Below are 20,576 nucleotides of genomic sequence, written 5' to 3'. Positions count from 1 at the left end.
TTCACACTATGCCGCACCACTTTACGATACAAAACGATATGACACAACACTCTATGAAATGACACTTGACTCTATGGCACTCTACGACACTCTACTCGGGTTAATTTGTTTTAGGCTAACCAGTATGTTTTGTTTCTCTCGTAGAGCATAGTCTGTTTACTGTATTCTTCCACAAGTAATTGCTTTCTGTAAACAGGCCTTTAAATTGCATTATCTTCTCACATTTGTTGTGCATTCAAAGACAGAAGTAAAATGTCACGCTCTGTCTTCCAAAGCAGCTCAGTGTTTACTTTTCTTTCTCTGACTTCAAAGTGAGAGGCATACAACAAAGTGTAAATGTCTGTAAATGATTTGTGCAAATATTTCAGAATATATCAGTTAGGAACGCACCAATGAAGCACATTTTTTTAGTTTTGAAGTGTGGTGGAAACAAATATTTTAGTACAATCAAAATAATCAATACCCTAGGCGATTCAATTTCCACACATTATCATTTGTGTGCAGTATCCTGTATGGGTATATGTAATGGTCATTTCAACTGAAAATGTGTTAATGGCAGTGTGCTACTACACCCTCTACTCCACGATGCTCTACTCCACTCTACTCCACTCTACGCAATGCCACTCTATTCTATGCCACTCTATGCCACTCTACATCACTACACGACACTCTGTTTCACTTTACACCACTCTGCGCCACCCTACCCCACTCTACGCCACTTCACTCTAGGCCAATCTGCTAATTGACTACTCTATTCAATGCCAGGCCACTCCACACCACCCTACTCCATGCCACTCCACTCTATGCCACTCCACTGCACTCCACTGCACTCTACAACATTCCATTCCACTCTAGTCCATTCAACTTTACCTAACGCTACGTCACTCTACTTCACTTCACTATATAACAGTCTACTACTCTCTAGTCAACACTTCAATCTAGGACACTCTGACACTCTATGCCACTTCACTCTAAGCCACTTTACTCCATCCACGCCACTCCACTTTATGACACTCCACTCTACAGCATTTCATTCTACTCCACTCTACTACAAATTACTCCAGTCTATGCTACACCACTTTATGCCCCTCCACTCTACTTCACTCCAGTCCATGACACTCTACTTCACTCTATGCCACTACGCTCTATTATACAACACTCCACTCGAATCCAAGATACTCCACTCTACACCCCTCTACTCTACGCCAACTATGCCACTCCACTCTATGTAACTTCATGCCTCTTTACTCCACTCTGCACCACTTCACTCTACGCCTTATCACTCAACTACAGTTCACTCTGACACTCTATCCACTATACGTCACGCCACTCTACGCTACTCCACACCACTTCACTCCACACTACGTCACTCCACTTCTATAAGACTTCACTATATGCTATGCACCTCCAGTCAACTCCACCTTCTGACACTTTACTCCACTCTATGCTGCACCACTCCACTCTGACACCCTACTATTCCACCCTTTATTCCGCTCCATGACACCCTACTCCACTGGATGCCACTCTATGCCTCTTCACTCTATGCCTCTTCACTCTACGTCTCTACTCCACTCTATGCCACTCCACAAGCACTTCACTCTGACACTTTATGACACTCCACTCTACTCCACACTATGCCACTCTACTCCATTCTACAACCCTCTACTCCATTCAATGCCACAATGCTCTATGCTGCTCTACCCTATTCTACTCCCCTCCACTCTACGTCCGTCCTCTCTACACCACTCCACTTCCCTCTACTTCCTTCTTACCAACAACACTTTACTCAAATGCCCGACACTCCACTCTAGGACGCTCTACTCCACTCTACGCAACTCCACTCCACTCTCCTCCACACCACAAACTTTTAGCCTTGCTTACCAACAGCCATGCTGGTGTACAATGTGGTGTAAACACGCTGGCTAAGCCAACAGCTCTCACACAGGCAAAATCTATTGGTTTTACCAATGCATGTTTGATATTATTTATACCAACTTTCACTTCTTTTCTTGCTTTAAAGAATAGTCTTTAGTTTGGCTGCTTCAAAATAAATAAACATTTGGAAGGTAAAACACTGTGCTATTCTTGTTCCAGCGCTACAGGGTCTAGGAATCCTTCACTGCAGATGGACGAGGCATATGAAAAGCTGGGCTACCGGCCAGAGCTGCAAACAACTCTGCTCTGCTCGAAGGCATGATTTAACTGCAGCATGTGCAATAACTTGAGAGATACAAATGGCCTAACTGAATTATTTTATTGTGGCTATGTTCAAGCCCGGAGTTCTAAGTCACATGCTTATCAGTTCGTACAAGGGCAGAAGATGGTACCGTTTCTTTAGCTGTTTCCAGACATTCACGGGTTATGGTGCATTTCTTAGATTTTAGTGTGCCCCTGAGCATGAGGTTGGGGCATCCACGTGCTATGAAGTGGCGTGGTCTTGCCCGCATTCCCCATTCCATACTACTCACCCACTAAGCAATTAAACAATTGGAAATTCCAGGCAGATCAGGATTACTCAGTTCTGGATTTATTTCCTAGCAGCCCCCACTCTCTCTCCTTACTGTATGTGTACTGCTGAATTGTTTATCAGTTTTTCAACATTTGTATTTGTTATCTCTTGATGCTACTACTGATTTCTCTGCAGTTGCTGCCATTATGAGATTAATATATTGTGTTAAAGCTAGTCGTGGTCTCATAACAAACCCTTAGGTGCTGACCACAATATAGATAGTTGCCATGAAGCAGTGAGATGCCCTTGGGTGGTTAGCCTCTGTGGGACATTTTTTAAGTTTGGTCCTACTTCCTCATCATTGCATCTGTCCTTAATCTTTCATGCATCTTTCCATCCAACTTCTAATGTTATTTCTATCCTTTTGCTTCCACTGTACCCTTCCTTTCTTCATTCTTCCACACTCCCTTCCATTGCACCATCACCCACTCATATTTTAGTACATCACTATCTTTCATTGCACAGCACATTTTCTGTCTCTGCATGGGGACCATTTGGTTGATTTCCATGCTCAGGGCAGCCATGCAGGAAAATGCAGCGATGGCCGTCCTTAATAGCACTGGGCACCATCACTATTACCTGGCAGCCCAGTGAAGGAGGGACCATCAGGTGCAGGGTTTCCAATGGGAAATCCTGAGGTTACTCACCTCTAACAGGCAGGCAACCATGAGTCTAGTGGATGGGGCATAACTTTTTTGTAAATGTCCAACATTCACAAAACTCTAAATGAGGGTTTTATCATCTGGTCCAACAGTATTGTACCCCAGAAAAGGCATCAGGTTTGAACGTGGGCATATCTATGAAATATTTAAGAACTCTGTTTCATCTGCTGGAAACAGGTCATAACACATTTTAGTTTGAAAGGTATTTTTGAGCAAATAACACATATATCAAAGGACAAGACATTGGAGAAAAGGATGCTTTAGTGTCAGAAGGAAGAGTTTCCACAATCATCTCCACTTTGGATAATCAACTCAATGGTTGCTAAAGTCAGCGTTGAGGGAGACAAAATAATCAAACACTGAGACAGCCAATTTGGTTAAGTGCAATCTGTGCCCAGTAGAGTACACATGGCAGCCACAGCTAGCTGGCTGTGTCTATCCCTCTGAAAAAGAGCTTGTGAGAGGCAAGAAGACAGACTATTGATAGATAGGCCGAACCCAAATTGCCAAATTTTAATGCGTGTTTAGAGTTGACACAACCTTTGAACAAGACGTTGAGTTAAGGGATCCCTGATGTATTCAGGCTTTAGATGAAGAGCTTCTTCCTTATGTTGGTGCTGAAATATCCACTCCACATTTGTCTGTTTCTAGATATGATGGCCAGGTGAATTGAAATAAGCATTTTGTTGTGTACAGTATTAGCAGTGAAATGTCATTATGATTAAGCAGGGAATACTACTCTATATGTAAACGAAATTGATGCAAAATTAAGTATTACTGAAGAAAAAATAATATCTTTAAGGTGCCTAGACAGGACTGAAAATAAACCAAAAACTCAACAAATGTCTTGAGAATTTATGGATGTGAGTGTGTGTTTTCTGGAATCAATTGCCAGGCAAAGTGGTGCAACGTAGTCTGAAAGTTACAAAGGATGGCAGACTATTCAATCAGCATGGAATGGGACTTGTGTGTCTAGTGGAGATTGGATAGGTAGGCTCAGGATAAGTTAAATAATAAACTCAGGATGTGTTAAGAGTGGAAGGGGAGGGTATTTATTTGTGAAATCGGTTCTTCATTAATAGTGTAGTCTGTAAGGTCATAGTTCTGTTGTTAGGAAGATATTATTTGTTTTACTATGGGATTTATAGCACACACATTATAGCACACACACTCAAATAATCTTGTTCTGTAGGCATGGAGGGCCTTTTTCTGTTGGCCGCCCATGAGTTAGTAAAATGACTAAATGACTCCTGCTTGGAATGGACCCAAAGGGGACAGTGTGGCCTCTTTTTTTAATTCAGTGATTAGTCTATTTGTGTCATTTTGAAATAGTTACAGATGGTAAAAACAGAATCATTGAAGTCAGGACAGTCCTGTGGTCACCAAGGACTATCCGGGACCATCTGCTGGGTTTGGGAGAGCAACAAGAAGCCACAGCTGGTACACACGCACTGATATCCTTTCTGATGCTCGAATAAAAGTCAAGGAGGACCCTCAGCTTATGGGAAGGCTTGGGGAGATAGGAGAGGCTGACAAAGAAGGCGGTGCTGCAGGCACAGAGGTATGGAAAGTGTGTGTGGCTAAAATTCACAACTTCAGCTACAGGTTCATGTGGTTGTATGAAGCACAGTGGTTACAGGCATGCTGAGTTTTGATTGATTTTCTGAAGATTAAGTGGTTTGCCTTTGTCTGATGTTTGCAGGAATTGTGTTATATAGGGAGAGCCCTTGTATGTGCCAATGGTGTAAGGAGTTTCAGGCCCTGATGAAATTGACAATTATCGTTGAAGTGACCCCACTGCTCTTGCAACAAAGCCATTTTTGGTTTATTTATGACCGTCTGGCACACTCTTATCTCCTCGTGTCGTGGCGCTACTAGCCCTGCCAACGGGTGTCCTTAATGTAGCGCCGGCCTCGCTTGTTTTGAGTTACAGCGAGAGAGGCTCTTGGTGGAGGAGAGCAGAAGCCCCTGAGATGAGTTTTAGGGTTCTCCCACGGAAATATTTGAGGGTGCAGCTGAGTGATTTGAGTTCTCATGGCTAGTCATTGAAGTGAATTCACATTTGGGGTGAGGAGGGAGGGGAGCAGTGTGGCTACTCCCACATTACTACCACTCTTGCTCCTACACACTGGACAACTAGTTCTTAAGTAAATATGGGCATTCTGTGTGGATTGCGATGTTTGGTCGCTGCATCGGTCAAGTAACTGCACTTAAGCTGCAGGGGCGGCTCCTCCATAATGAAGAAGCACTGCCACACTGGTCAGTCAGTCAACGGTCAAGCAAAAAATAAAATTACCGCTGACTGACTGAGTTGATGCCACCAATGTAGGGAGGGGCGGGCCGGGCATAGCAGGGAGGAGTGGCAGACGCACTGTAAGTGCACATGTCTGTTTGGCCGGCCGTCTGAGGCCAGCCAAACAGACATGCGCACTTAGTTTTTCCAACCCAGCTGGGTTGCACAGCTGGGTTGGAGGAACGTCACAGGCTCCTAAGCACTGTCTGAGTGGCAAACCATGCAGTTCAAACTAATCCTGGTGCTACTCTCATGCTAGGTACAGCATGAGAGCAGCGCCTGGATTTCGTGGGGAGCCTGTGCCCCAGTGCATGTTGGGAGGAGAGCAGAAGAAAAGGTACGAGGCAGCCGCGTCGTCAGGTACGTTTAAAAAAATTATTATTCCTAACCCCACCCCCCTTCCATTTAGCATTGCGGCAGCCGCCACTGATAAACTGTGTCAGTTTTTCAATTTAAAAAAACAGAGTTCTGGTGAATGATGTCACAATAGGTCTCAAAACCCCAGCTGACATCATCAAAGGAAAATTCGAGAATGCCTATTGTTGGTGATTGCCAGAGATGCAGGACTGGGAAGGAGAACAGTATTTTCTCATAACTGGATGACCGCTTGAAACCTATTGGCAGGAGCAGGAACCTCATTTCTGTAGCTTTGAACAATTGGACATGTGAATGAGAAGTGTAAACCTGGCCCAAACCCTTCAAACCCCGCGACAATACTGAGAGTAAATCCCGTGAGCATTAACATATCACAAGAACGCACAAAGCATTTTAAGTAACAAATAAACTTACCAACGACATCTAAAAACGATAGGCTGATTATTAAATTTGTAGCCCAGTTGAAACTGTTGCAAAAGGCAAAGGCTCGTCCTCGTATTTCGGCGGGATAAATTTCGCTCAGAACCAGCCACGTCACTGAAGAAATAAAAGGTGAAAATAATGTTCTTTTGAATTAACTTCCCAGTCTCTGCCATCTTAAATCTCAAAATATCAAATTAATACACAGTTTTCAGGATTAACTATTATACTTTTTTTATTTAAATTGATACATCTGCTTCACCCACCTCTTCTGTGACTGCAAAACAATTACGCTGTCAAATAAGTGTGTTGTCAGCTGCTTCGTAACAGTATGTTCTGGTTTGGAAGGGAAAGGGCTTCAGGTAAGCTCTGTATGAATATGTTCAAGAACAGGAGTATGTAGAAAGTGTAAATATCCCTCCTATGAATGAGCCATATCTCTAATGACACAGACCCATCCAATCATACTTCCTTTCAACCATTCAATCATCACTATATCCATTAATTGACCCACCCGTTCATTTTTCGGTACCTCCATCCTTTCACCCATCAGGCTATTCTTTTCCATCCTTTGCCCATTCACCCTTTCACCTATTCTTTCACTCTTCCATCCAGCTATCTTTTTTTTAATCTCTTCATCCTTCCATTATAGCATTCACCTTTTCTTCCTTCACTACTCCTTTCATCCTTTTGTATATTCCCATTCTTGCTTTCCTCTACCTACCCCTCTTTTTTTCTCGTCCATACCTTTTTGTTTAAATCCTTTCTTTCTCTACTTGTCCTGTCCTTTGTTTTTTCACAGTTTTCATCATTCCTCTTTCTTTCGCTTTGCACGTAAACCCAACACCCACTTCCCTCTGTCACGGTTTTCCCTATAAGTGATATTTATGAGCAGACAGAAGAAGCCAATAAACCACGAAATAAAGCTCTAAAAAGAACGAGTTCACCTGCGCATGGGACCCCGGGGCAGCGCCTTTTAGGCTCCTGGAGCGGGGGTTTCACTATGCAGCTGCTCAAGTTCAGAAAAAAAAAAAGTCTAAAGACCTCCAAGAAAAAGAGCCAGTTAGGCAAGGGACTTTATAGATTGCACTTAGTTTGAGTAAATACCGCCTTATACATGCCCTAGATACTTTAAAGCAGACAGCCTAGTCACGGGTCCAACACTGCCTACAATCTTCTTAGTTCATTTTAATTCATAATTTAAAACAATATAGATTTGATCACAAACACAAGTTTCATCTAAAATTATAAATCAGAATAAAAAGGTGAACAATTCATCTGATGGAGACATTTAGCTGCAGATTCCTTAACTTTTGGATTCTCTCCAGGCACCAGTCTGGATCTGGAGATGTTTTCAGCAATCCCTCTGCTCATCGGGGGATGGCATCATATGGCTCCGTTATGACGTCGACTCCGGTGGTGTAGTCAGTGGAGTCATATAAGCCCCATCCAGCGCGTGGATGTCAGTTTCTTCTTTTCTGCGCCACATTGCGGATGCGGAGAAGCGGTTCCTCAGGCCAGTTTCTGGCCTACTTCGACAGTTTTTGTTGGTTGGAACATTTTTCTTCATGTCTTCAGGCTTTAAGTGGGTCTTGTGCACGACAGATGTCAGGTACAGGCCCTCATTCCATTTGCATGTGGTATGTAAGAGAACACCACGACTCCGAAGATTGCAGCTCCTGTCAAATGTTGAAGCCGAAGGCGCTCAAGGAACGCCAAATGAAACTCCTAGGGGTGCGGCTGACGCAGTCCTCGGAAACTTCTCATTGACGATCTCCTTCCCCTTTCCAAGGTCCATTTGCAAGATCATTCCAGGAGCCATTCCCGGGGGCGTCACTCCTCATCAACGTCCCAAGGTAAGCGCAGGTGAGTGAAGTCACAGCATTCCCCGACTTCGCTGCGTAGAGACTCCATCCCTCACAGCACCTCCTGTTCGCTGGTTGAGGAGGCCATACTCCACTCTGCCCCGCACCTACCCATCTTTCTGGGAGCCAGAGAATCGGTGACCCAGATGAGAGTGTATTATAACTCTCTAAATCTTATCTGGTCTTGTCTTCACCTTCCCCTGGAGTGGCATCGGGCCCCATGGAGTTGAGAGGAGCCACGCTGGTGGGTTCGTCCTCAGTGTCAGTTGGGCCCTTTGAGTCATTGGGTTGGGGCCAGTCAGCGTTAGCCGACTCTGAGTTGGGGCCGGACCACAGCCCTTTGTGGTTTCCACCCTAGATGGCTATCCTCAGTTAGCCGATTACGGCAACAGCATCGGCAGCACCAATCAAAGCCATTCCTTCTTTCGATGCCGAAGCATTGTCTTCTCAGTTGACGTCGGGTGCTGAGTCAATGGAGCCATCAGTGTTGAATGTTTTGATCCTGCTTCCCTCTAATGTTGGTACTTCTAAAGGTCATCTTTTAGGAGATGATACGGAGGAGCCTGGGCTTTTGCAGCCTTTATCTGAGGTTGTTCCACCTTTTATGGAGGAGAATTGGCTGTCTGCACTAGGAGAAGCTAGTGGGTTAGTGTCTTCCCCAGCTTCAGGATTTCTTTCCCCTCCTAGCCTTGTTACTGAGGAGAGCTCCTCCTTTGGAAATATGTTAAGGCTATGGTTGCGGAGTTAATTCTTCCTTCTGTGGAAAAGTCTACTGATCCTCTGATCAACGTCCTCTGTCAAGGTCAGACACGGGTGGAGCCCGTTGTTCCATTTAGTAAGACCCTGTACGACACTTTGTTGTGCACTTGGGCTAAACCTGATACAGGGGTCCCACTGGACCGTTCTATATCTCACAGGCACCAACCAGCTCCTGGAGACCCAGCTTGTCTCGACAGGCATCCTACTTCTCATAGTGTGATGGTATCTCACAGAATATGAATTCTCTCCCTAATATTCCATTGGACAGAGATTCTCGGAGCCAATATACGTGTGGCAAGCATATTTTCTCTTCTACTAGTTCTGCTTTTAGGTCCATCACCATGTCTTGTGTTGTTGGGCATTTTCCCCATGCATTGTGGGATTCATTAAAATCTGTGTTGCCATCACGTCCAGATGACCTCCGATCTAATCTTGATCAGTTGATTCGGGATGGCCAGCAAGCGGCTAAACTGGTCATTAGGCGTGGCATGGACACTACTGATTCAGTGGGTCAGGTCATAGCATCCTCTGTGGCGCTATGTCATCATGCCTGGTTGCGTTCCTTAGGCTTTTCAGAGGCTGTCCAAGCTGCTTTGGTTGATATGCCATTTGATGGCACCCATCTTTTGGTGCCCAGGCCGACTCAGCTTTGCGGCGTTTCAGCAACACTTGAGGTGAAACAGAGTCCTAATTTCACTCTTTCTAATTATTTGCCTCTTTAGGTTTTTTCCTTATACTAGGCTTGTTTGAGATCTTTTATTTCTTACACGGCTGGCCATGTTATGGCAGTGCCATAGTTGTCTAGATTCCGCCTGCTGGTGACACCGGATGTGGTTTACCTGCGGTTAGCAGATATTATTTTTCAATACTATCAAGTTATGTCCCCTTTTTGTGTGTAACGAGGATACCTATCGAATAGGTTTTCTTTCTCTTTTTCCTCTTATGATGGACTTCATGCTCAAGAGGTCATTTGCTTGAGGTATTGTCTTCAGGTTAGGAAGTTTACCTATGTCACATGCTCCTTTAGAAGCATTTTTGTATGCTGGTAAGCATTACTTTTGACTTTTAGTATCTCTTATAGGGACATCTTGTTTATGCCCTCGGTGGGAGCTTCTATTCAGAGAGAATTCTTGTACTTTTCAGCAATTCTGAGTTTCCACTTTAGTGGAGTTTGGGCTCTTCTGGCTAGTCTATGTTTCTGACCTGTTCGAGGTTCCCACTACGACATTCTTCTTGATCTGTCCTTCAGTTGTTTACGGTCCTTTTCACCAATTTTTTGGCAGGGTGCACTTTTCACTGAATTCCTATGGTGCACGGGCTGGTTGTCCTTTAGGTTCTGCTACTCTTCTTGATTGTGTTTATATCAGCTTTTCCATGCTGTGTGTTCCTTGCCCGTGTATTGGTTATTGTTTCCTTGATATTCTTGGAGCCTTTACATATGATAGGGTCATGGTCTCTATTTTGTATTCTTCCGAATACTTATATGGGCAATGGTTACCTCCTTTTTGGCGGAGGGGGGGGGTTGTATTGTTACCTACTTCATGTTTGTTCCATGAACACTGCTTGCAAAGTTATCTGGGATTGTATACCCCTCAGGGGTAAGTTTTTACACCCATGGCCTGTATTTTGTAGGGAGTTTTATACTGTTAAGAAGAAATTCACTTCTATGGTTCTTTTTCTTCTTTAAAAACATTCTGAGGTTTCGTCTCCATATACTTCAATATACTAGGGTTGTGAGTGTAGTTATGCTTACCCTGTCTGGAGGTTGGATGTCCACTACCTCTTTGGGGCATTTATTTTTCCTCTAATCGGCAGTGGTCCCTTTTTTGTTTGCTTGCAGTCCTTTTAGGTGTAATGTTTTGAGCGTATAGTCTGTTGCTCTTCATGTTCTTATGGAACTATATATTTGTATATCCTCGTCTGACTTACAGTTATTTTTCTGTCCAATATCCCAATTGGATATCTCTTTTTGAGATTTCCAGGGGTTGGGTTGTTCTTCATCTTGACCTTCTGTGCCACGTGAGTATGTTATATATACACATACACAAGTATGTGTATCTGTGTTTATACATATTTAAATATAGCTCTGCTATATACAATTTTGCAATATATAGAATATATATTTGTGAATCCGATTATGAGATGCAGATGGATTCTCTTTTCACTGTATGGTTTTGGTATGGCTGTAGGTTATACTCACGCGACCGCAATCCTCTGCTGATGATGTCAGATATTACATCACTGTATTTAGACACCTATTTACCCATGTCTTCTTCCATTAATCTTTAGCTATACATATATTACAAATATTTATTTTTCAGAAAAACACATATGTCATCAGTGATGTAATATCTGACATCATCAGCAGAGGATTGCGGTCACGTGAGTTATAGTTGCCTGCACTAACTATAACGGGGGAATTTCATTGTTTTTTTACGAGGGAAATGTCCAGCTAACTATAACATGTGTGAAACCTATGGTTTTTTAAGTGAATTTGCAAGGTTTTTTAAATGCTAATTCCTAACTATAACGTGTGTGAAACCTATGGTTTTTTAAGTGAATTTGTACAGTTTTTTTAAATGCTAAGTTATGTATTTATTAATATTTTTTTTTTCAGGTGAAATTCGCGCACCGTGCGCGCACTGTGGGCGTTCGATGCGCTACGCGCAATGAACGCCCACAATGCGTTGTGCATGCCGTGCGCGTACGGTGCGCGCACCGCGCGCTTTTCCGAAAAAATAAAAAAAGGTTTTTTTCACCCTGGGGGGTCCTTCAGTGACCCCCTGACAAAGGCTAGGGGGTCAGGAACTGTCCACCCTGCCCTCTTTTCACGTTCTCCACCTTTGTTTTTCACTGCCTCAGACTGCGAGAGACAAAATGGCGGCCGACACTTCCTGATTTCGACCGATTCAAATGTTTACTGACATCTAACAACCAATCAGAATTGCGCTCGCGCACGTCACCGTGCACGCACCGTGCGCGCACGGTGCGCACGTATAGATATTTATATGGTTTTAAATGCTATTTTCTCAGGAAATACTGAACAGATTTACACCAGACATGCAAAAGGCACTTCCCTGACCTGAGGACTACCTCTCTGCCAAATTTCAAGTAATTCTGTTCAGCCGTTCGGGCTGTAGCTGCGACTAAAGGTCCTATGGAAAAATACATGGGGAAAACGCGTTTTGGGACCCCCCCTTTTTCTCGGCCCCCGCTTGACGAATCACCCCGAGACTTTCAGGGTAGGAGCTGAACGGAGCGCCCCATTTGTTTTGAAAATTTCGCGAGGATTCGTCAACCGGCGCCAAAGTTATTCAAAATAGAATTTTGAGATTTCCTATGGAAACTCGGTCCTAACTATAACTATCTAACTACTACTATCTACTATTAAATCCAGCCAGGGTTTAATTCGTGGCTATGTCGCACGAATTAAACCCTGGCTGGATTTGTCAAAGACATTGCGTCGTGTCCTTTTGTTTTGAGAGGAGTGTTGTTCGTATTTAGCGGACCGAGCTTGGTGGTTCGCTTGCCGACGCACCCGCTGATTTGGAGTTTGCGGTGGCTGTTTCCAAGCAACGTGGTAAAGGATATATATATATATATATATATATATATATACAGAGCACTGGCTATATTGATTTGGACATATTTGATCAATATTTATAGCAGATTCATATCTATATAATTGCCATCTTACCATCGCTTAGGGTTATGAATGTTGTGCGACCTAAGTAAGGTTACTTGGTATAATACTTGGTATAATAGTGTTTTTTCCAAGGACATGCTTTGATTTGCATTAGTGTTGGTCTTCCCAACTTTATGGTGACTGTGTTGATTCATCCTGACTCTAAGATGGATGTATTCTGGGAGTCATTTTCTCTGGGTTTCTCAGGATAGTTTTTCCTCAAATACTTCTTTGATGAAGGAGGGAACTGTAGTTTTCATGACATTCGCTATTGCCCTGGTCATCCTAGTCCATAGGCACACTCTGCCCTTTGGAGGATCATGTTCTATGATCATACTATTGACTTTTCTCTTATGACACAGCATTATTCCGCTACCCTTGGGGCTCGGTTTTTCGGTGCTTGCAGGGTTATTTATTTTTTACTCCATTACCAGTGGTATTGGCCGCAGTTTTTGTAATAAGCCCCATGCTCCTTCTCAACTAATTCCTACAAATGTCTGGTCTCTTGTGGATTTCGAAAGGCTGGTTCTCTCTGAGAAAATTTGTAGGCTTGGTTCTCAGACCCTCCTCCGGGTGTGGTATAGCTATGACATTTAATTCAAGAGTTGAGGAATCTGTGGCAAGATGAACAAGTTACTTACATTTGATAATGCTTTATCTAGTAGAGACATAGTTTAGCTGCAGATTCCTGGACACCCTACCCATTCTCCCCGCTCTGCAAACGATCTGTAGTGTAAGAGGTATTTTCTTTTACAGCCCTGGTTTATATATCAGTTGTCAGTGTTCCGTGTAGCTGTGTGCTTCGACGAACCCTCTGGTCTTTCCTTACAGACTTTGTATGGGAATTAATATTCCATTCATTACCACATCCTAACTGTTCATTCAAAGATACAGCGATATTTTTTGGCACACTGTTTCTACAGTCAATTTCCATAGTGGCTCAGCGATTTGGCGCGGAAGGTTTCACAGAAGAAACTGACGTATGCGCTCCGCTGGGGACTTACATGACTCGGCTGACATCACAACTGGAGGCAACATCATTATGGAGTCATACGACACAGTCCCCCGCACAAAGAGGGACTGCTGAAAAAAATTCCAGATCCAGACTGGCGCCTGGAGAGAATTCAAAAGTTAAGAAATCTGCGGCTAGACTATGTCTCTACCAGACAATGCGTTACCAAAGGTAAGTAACTTGTTTAACAACTGCATAAATAGTAATTCTAAATCTTAAATTCGTATCAATAATCTAAATTCCTGCTCTTCAATACATAGAACATACTTTGAGAATTTGCCTACCATAAAATCAATAACGAGCATAAATGTTTTGCTCCTTAGTTTGGCAAAACTGAATTTACAAGCAACCTAAGAAAGTAAAAAACTCAAACTTTTCTAAAAATCATTGTTACATAATTTCATGGTTCGATAAATTAGCAAGCATATAAAGCATTAATTATTCTTCTATATCTGAAATCGTACGTCGTACGTTACAGTAATAATCAAAAATACTAGGCCGTTTACTGTTTTTGTGACTCAATTAAAAAAAATCTGAAACAGTAATGTAATACTCTTTCCTCTACTTAATGAAAAATTACTTTAAAACTCTGCGCTATCCCTAGCCCAACAAGAAACATGTTCACAATCCAGCCTTATCAGTTCCATTAGTGTGAAGCTTTTCAAACACAAGGAGGTGTTTCAAAAAGTTGCTTCAAACTATTCATTTGAGATTTGCACTTGTATAAAACACATCAGTACAGGAATCCTTTATTAATGTATGTGGTTATTAAAGGAATCATCAACTGAACACAGTAGACTTTATTAAATAAGGTCAGGCCTCTACTCTAATTCCATGGCCTTCTTTAACTGCAATAATTTATAGTGTGTCTATAGTCCCAAGTATCTGCAATATGTTAGCTGTGTGGATCCAATTTTCAGAAAGTTCTATTAATACTCCTAAACCCCTATTTTCAAAAAATCCTGTCTTGCATGTTTTCCTTTTTTTCTAGATAATTTATCCTTGTTGTATACTCAGTTTGTGCTTTAGAATATCCATCCATGGCTAAAATTTGTTGCATAAGATTTATTTAAAAAAATGAAAATATGTTTGCATGGAAAGACCTCTGTAATTTAACCTCATTTGGCAAATGTGTCTCAACCAACACAGCAAGGACTCAAAAGAACATGTGATCTGAAAAAATACCCTTCTCATGTAGGCCACCTTCAAACCAGAAGCTAAATAAGATTGGTATTAATCTAGGCCCTTGCTCATAACAGTGATCGCCCGGCCTATCTCTGCCACCACCCACCGACACAGCAATTCACAAACATATCAGAATAGTCTATAGGGGAAACAATCAAATACATGTTAATGAACATTAATCATGTATGGCCTCATTCCATAACTGTTCTATTCTTGGAGGATTGCGACTGATCTCTATTGCAAATATCTCCAGCAGCAGCTGCCATTTGGTGCTGGGATCCATCTGCTGCAAGCAGCTAACTACATCTGCAGCTAAGGGTATGCACATTCTGCATAAAATTAGGGATGGGCAAGATTGAGGTTCTTGGCCTATGTAAACTTCAGGATTTTTTTTTTTTAACTTTGCCAAGTTGAAACCTGAAGCTTAAACAATGTGTGAGGAAAAAGTCTGGAAAGCCTAGACTTTTGTAGGAAAATATTTCTTGTAGCATTTTTCAGCAAAAATATACTAGAAAAGCTATATTGGGTTACACAGAATGTGTCGAGGTTGGATGCCGACGTTTGATGTCTCTGGGACTACTACTAGCCAAACGAAGAGTGGCATGTAGATGGGGACGAGGGAGGGCTCCTAAGTTCAAAGAATGGATCAGGGACACTTACTTATGCTCAGTTACTTCCATTAACTTCACGCCCCAGAGACATAAGGGACCCTCTCAGGACATAGCTCTTGTCACACTCAGTAGGCTTTACTATTAATACTCAGTCAAGATAATACGCAATATAGGCGGGGAAATCGTGAACACATGAAGAGGGGTACACAGATGATTGGTGACAAAGTTTCAATTCTGATTGCCATGGACAGAACAATATTGCAATGTCAATAAATGTGAACACCTTTATATAGGCCTATACCATATTTACCATTGCGGAAAATGTCATGTATACTATATTGATGTATGAAGTGTATAAGTATGTATCTACCTATGCAATTTATGTGCTGCTACTGTTTTATGGTTAATAAAAAATAAAAAATATATATACTAGGAAAAATTTCCTGCAAAATTATTGTTTTTTATTGGAAAACATGGTCCCCTGGTGAAGTGGGTCAAAGTGTACAACTTTTATACTTTTGTGAAGTTCAAAATTTGTACTCGTTTGAAGTCTTTTGTAAAAAAAGAAATAAGCAGCCAGGGTCGTTGAGGTAAGGCATCATCATACTTAGTGTCCATCTAATCGCTGTGCAAAAATATTGCAAAAGACCAGAAAAATAGCCCTTTGGGAGTTAATACCCTAGGCAAATTTTCATTTTTTTCACAGAACTGAAATTCCTAGCACTATTACTGTAACCCGTTTAAGGCTTAATGTGAAAAGAATCATATTTCTATCCACGAAACATTTTTCAACTTTTCTAATTCATCTGAAACCAAAAAGTCTAAAAACCCCTGGAGCTGTCCATCCCTCTTACAAACCCCATGATTCGCTTCAGCGCTGCCCAAAAAATAGAAGTTGTGGAGCAAAAATGCTGCCTTGCTTTCAATAAACATTTGTATTCTTGCAAATCTGCATTATTTAATTATAAAATCCATGTATTCCAGCCGCACCCCGTTCACATTTATCTGCAACATATACGCATTCTTTACAAAAGCAACGATGTTGAGTTTAATATAACCACACATGCTGTCACTAAAATCAATTACATGTTAATTTGTCAATTGAAACTTGAGTTACAATTTCTACTCCTGCCAAAAGACTTTTCTTGTTTATCAATTCCAGGAAAAGACTTAAAAAACGCATGTCTTGGTTTTGAATTAGATATTGACGGTCTACCAGTTCAATAGAGCCGTTCCATTATATTGATTTTTTTTGTTTCTAATGATTGGGATTTTGAGAAATATAATTTAACACGATACACAAAATCTTTGTATTTTTTAATTGTTAAAATATTATTGCAAAGTAGAAACTGTCAGGGCCCGATTCAGAAGGGGCTTTCAAGTCGTAAGTCAAGTTTAAACATGGAGAAATGCATTGCTTATGTAAGAATTATTTACACCTGAGTCACGAAGAAGTTTTTACAAAAGTAAGTGTAGGACATATGTGTTCATAATGTATGTGCAATCATATGTGTGCAAGAACACATTGCTTTATGCTTAATTTACACTGGTGGCGATTCCCTGCGAGTGTCCAAAGAATGTATAGAGAAATCTAGTGTAAACGAAGCAAAATGTCGCTTATCCTAAACCTAGTGCTATAAATATTTCCAACAGACCAAGTGTTGGTACATTCAATAAATACACTTTTATAGTATGAATTCAGGAAGACGAGACATGCAAAGCAAAAAATTTTGATAAGGGGAAAAAATGTAAACATATACATGCCTTTTCTTGGATTAAGTAAACCTATTCACAGGTATCATGAGCAGTACATTGAGCGGCTATACATAGCTGTGAGAATGAGTATATATCAGATTCAAGCGTAAGCTGCACAATCGTGATCAGGGCCGGCTTAAGGGCAGTGCGACTGGTGCGGCCGCACTGGGTGCTGACCTGTGGAGGGGGCGCCGACCTCAGGGGTGTGTGCTGTGTTTAGCAATAACTTATGATTGGAGGGGCACTTATGTCCAGTGGTAGTGAGAGAATCCGAGTAGGCGGTCATAGGGTGTGGGGGCGCCAAAATTGATTGTTGCACCGGGCGCCACCAGCGCTAAAGCCGGCCCTGTTTGTGATGGCACCATTTTTGGTCCAATATCATCTAATTACTTTGCATACACAAAGCTGAAACAGCGGGCTATGGAGCTGCCCAGTTCTACTTTGTATTGCACAGATGTGCATCACTAGCGTAACAAAACTTGAGGGGGCCACCCTGCAAACTACATGGAGGCCCATCACTCCGGATTCAGTCAGGAGCTCCGGGCCAGGGTACTGCAGGGGCCCCCTGGAGCTTGGGGGCCCAAAGGCCTACGTTACGCCACTGGGAAGGGAAGGGTGCAGGAAATTAATGTCTTATCATGTGATTTCCCCCCAATTTTGGCCCTGTCTTTTTTGCTTCTAGTAGAACTCTGTGCCCATGCTAAACAGGAGTAAAGTGTCTCTGTTCCTCCTTTTAACATGTCCAAATTGGTTTATACCTGATTGGCGCAATTAACTTTCCTACAAGGCCATAGTCTATGGTACAGAAATACACCTAGAAAGGATAGTTAAATGTCACCCATGGGCTGCAGTACCATTGTGCCATCCACGAGAGGGGCAGTGAAAACATGTTTTAAGGCCTACCCTCTGTAGCCTAACAGCAGCACCTGAATCCTGCTGAACAGACCTGTCAAAATCACAATTTTAGCAAGTAAGAAACCCTGATTTAAAATATTATATAGGTCACCCCAAAGCATACCTTGTTGCCCACAAGGTACGGTGCATAATATGTAAGAGTGATGCATTTGTGGAATTATAATTGCATATTCGCCTAGTGACTAGGCCCAAAACGACACTGTCATTGGTTAGGCTGTAACTGGCACTTGGGAAAGGTAAAAGTATAGATTTACTTTGATCTATAACTTCTCACAGATTCTATTTAAAGACTTATTTTCATATTTAATAAAAATCCAACATAATGGAGAAATTGTATTTTTATTCAGTATATTAGAAATGTAACGTTTAGACCTTTAACCTGCCTGAGGATGCTGGAGGCTAATGTGCGTAAGCTCTCCAACAACTGCTCAGTCTATACTTGGCCTGAGCTGTAAACGGGGAGTGAAAAACAGCTGCCAGAGAAGCAACAATGACACTTTGTTTTCCTTCCCCTTGCAGTGAGACCAGATAGGGTGGACCCAGGAACGTCATTAACTTGAAAGGGGATCTGCTCTTTCACATGTAAATGAAAGGCGACACCTGGAGGAAGCAGCCTTTGTCCTCCTACTCAGGCTGGCACCGAACCCTGTAGGAGAAAGGATACCTCCGGAACTGATTCAGAGTGTATACAGGGGAGGGAACAGCTCATTTCTCTGGTCACACTTCTGGGTCGGCACACAGGCTCTGCACATGGGAGAAAGAGTTTCTCAATGTTTTATTTTGAGAGTGAAGGAGAACAGTGGGGTTGCCTGCAATATTGTAAATAGTAAATGTTGAAAACTTGGGCAGGGTTGCCCCTGAGAACATTTACCAACATTTACCTTATTGGTTAGGAAGTGCCCAGGAGTCACCCCCACCCACTAGCCAGTGTAGGGCATAAATGTGGTCTCCAGAGGAACCCTCCTCAGAACTCCAACTAGACCTTCGGAACATCAGAAGAGGACTGGAATTGGTGTCTGTGAACTGAGAGAGGAGCCCTAATCGACTGAGCCTGCTTCCTCTTGTACCTAGCACAAAGTAGTTGCTCCAAAGGTCAGTGACAGGCTTTCTGTGTGGCTAGAGGAACACAGTAATCTGCAAGAGGGAACTTGGTTCCTACTCCTGCTGTGGCAGGAGCAATTTCTTCTGCTGCTCTTGCTGGGGGAACAATTTGGTCTTCTGCCTCTGCCTACGGCGTGAGCAATGATTCTATGCAGAGCATGGTTTGTGATTTTTATTGCTCGGTGTTTTGCCTTTATTATTGATTTCGTATTGCATAAACACTTTACACATTGCTCTAAGTAGAGCGTGCCTGCTCTGTGACATTGCTACCAGGATGTAGGGCTCACGTTAATTTAGTGACTTTGAGTGTTCACCTTGACAAGGAGCCATTATTATTCCTTTTGAGGTGGGCAGTCGCCCACCCCAAATAATAATCCACTTTCTTACAAATGGGATTCCTCCTTACATGGCTCACAATTAAATGTACCACAGTGATAAGTGTCCTCTCCAATCGTAAAAGTGTGCTATTTATTAAGCAAAATAATTCCCTATCCCCTTCAAGTTTCACAGAGCTCCGTCATCTCCCAGAATGCCTCTACAGCTAAAGCTATAGAAGAACACCAACTTGGCATCCATATGCATACGAATGACACCCAGATTAACCTGAAAGTAGAGATGAACACTGGTGGTTGTCCAGGGTTTTGCAGCAAGCCACACTGCGTTACAGATCAAGATGTAGAAAAATGGTTAGGCGTAAACTCAGCCAAGACTGAGACTGGTGGACTCGGTTCACACCCTGTTTTCAACAGTCAAACCACTATAGGGCAATGTCCTTCTGCCAAAAAACAGGTTCACCAAGGTTGATTCATCATGTACAAGCATATGTAATTTGATACTCAAGTCAACGCAAAACAGAAGTAAAGGATGCTTTCTCCAACCTACACTTATGTCATAGAATCCTTCCGCTTCTCCTCCCCACTCAGTAGGTTGATCTAATCCTAGCAGTTAAGACATTCACTCTCCTACTTACTTTGGGCTCTCAGCTAAGTCCTCCCTGAAATGTCAGTGTCTGGTTCAACCATCTCATTATCATCAATGGATTGATATGTTTCAACCACTCCAGGACTGAAGATTCTACTTCAGCAATGCGCAAATTAAAAACTCTGGAAAGTTTACAAATAAGCGTGTACTCTCTTTCATACTCTTACATGCCTTCGTGAATTGGTCCTGAAATATTTAAGTGTGTAAAGTGGGCCAATTCACAAAGGCTTGTAAGAGTACATAAAAGATTACCACTGGAGTCCTGCCTCATGAACTCAAAAAAGCTCTGCGATTAGGCCGCTCTCTGGATTTCCTAACAAGTTGGCTGGATTAGAGTGGGGTATTTTACCACACATGGTAAGCTCGACCCCGGCCCTAGCTTTATACCAGGAGGTGCACACTTTGGAGGACTAGGGGCACAGACAGATCGTCGTTCAACGCGCTCTCT

The 20,576-nt window shown here is 42.4% G+C and overlaps 1 protein-coding gene across 2 annotated transcripts in view; it reads right to left on the bottom strand.

The window, feature by feature from the left end:
* The window catches only part of LOC146812404 (solute carrier family 2, facilitated glucose transporter member 10-like), a 134,765-nt gene that overhangs the window by 16,786 nt on the left and 97,403 nt on the right, over positions 1 to 20,576 (bottom strand). For both annotated transcript variants that reach the window (XM_085619403.1, XM_085619404.1), the window contains one exon: positions 6,254 to 6,376. In XM_085619403.1, coding sequence (XP_085475529.1) covers positions 6,254 to 6,376 — 123 coding nt within the window. The remainder of the gene's footprint in view (positions 1 to 6,253; positions 6,377 to 20,576) is intronic.

Source organism: Triturus cristatus, chromosome 7 (genome assembly GCF_964204655.1).
Source record: "Triturus cristatus chromosome 7, aTriCri1.1, whole genome shotgun sequence".
Lineage (NCBI taxonomy): Eukaryota > Metazoa > Chordata > Amphibia > Caudata > Salamandridae > Triturus > Triturus cristatus.
Note: the sequence above shows the minus strand (reverse complement) of the source record. Positions and strands in the feature narration are given on the sequence as shown.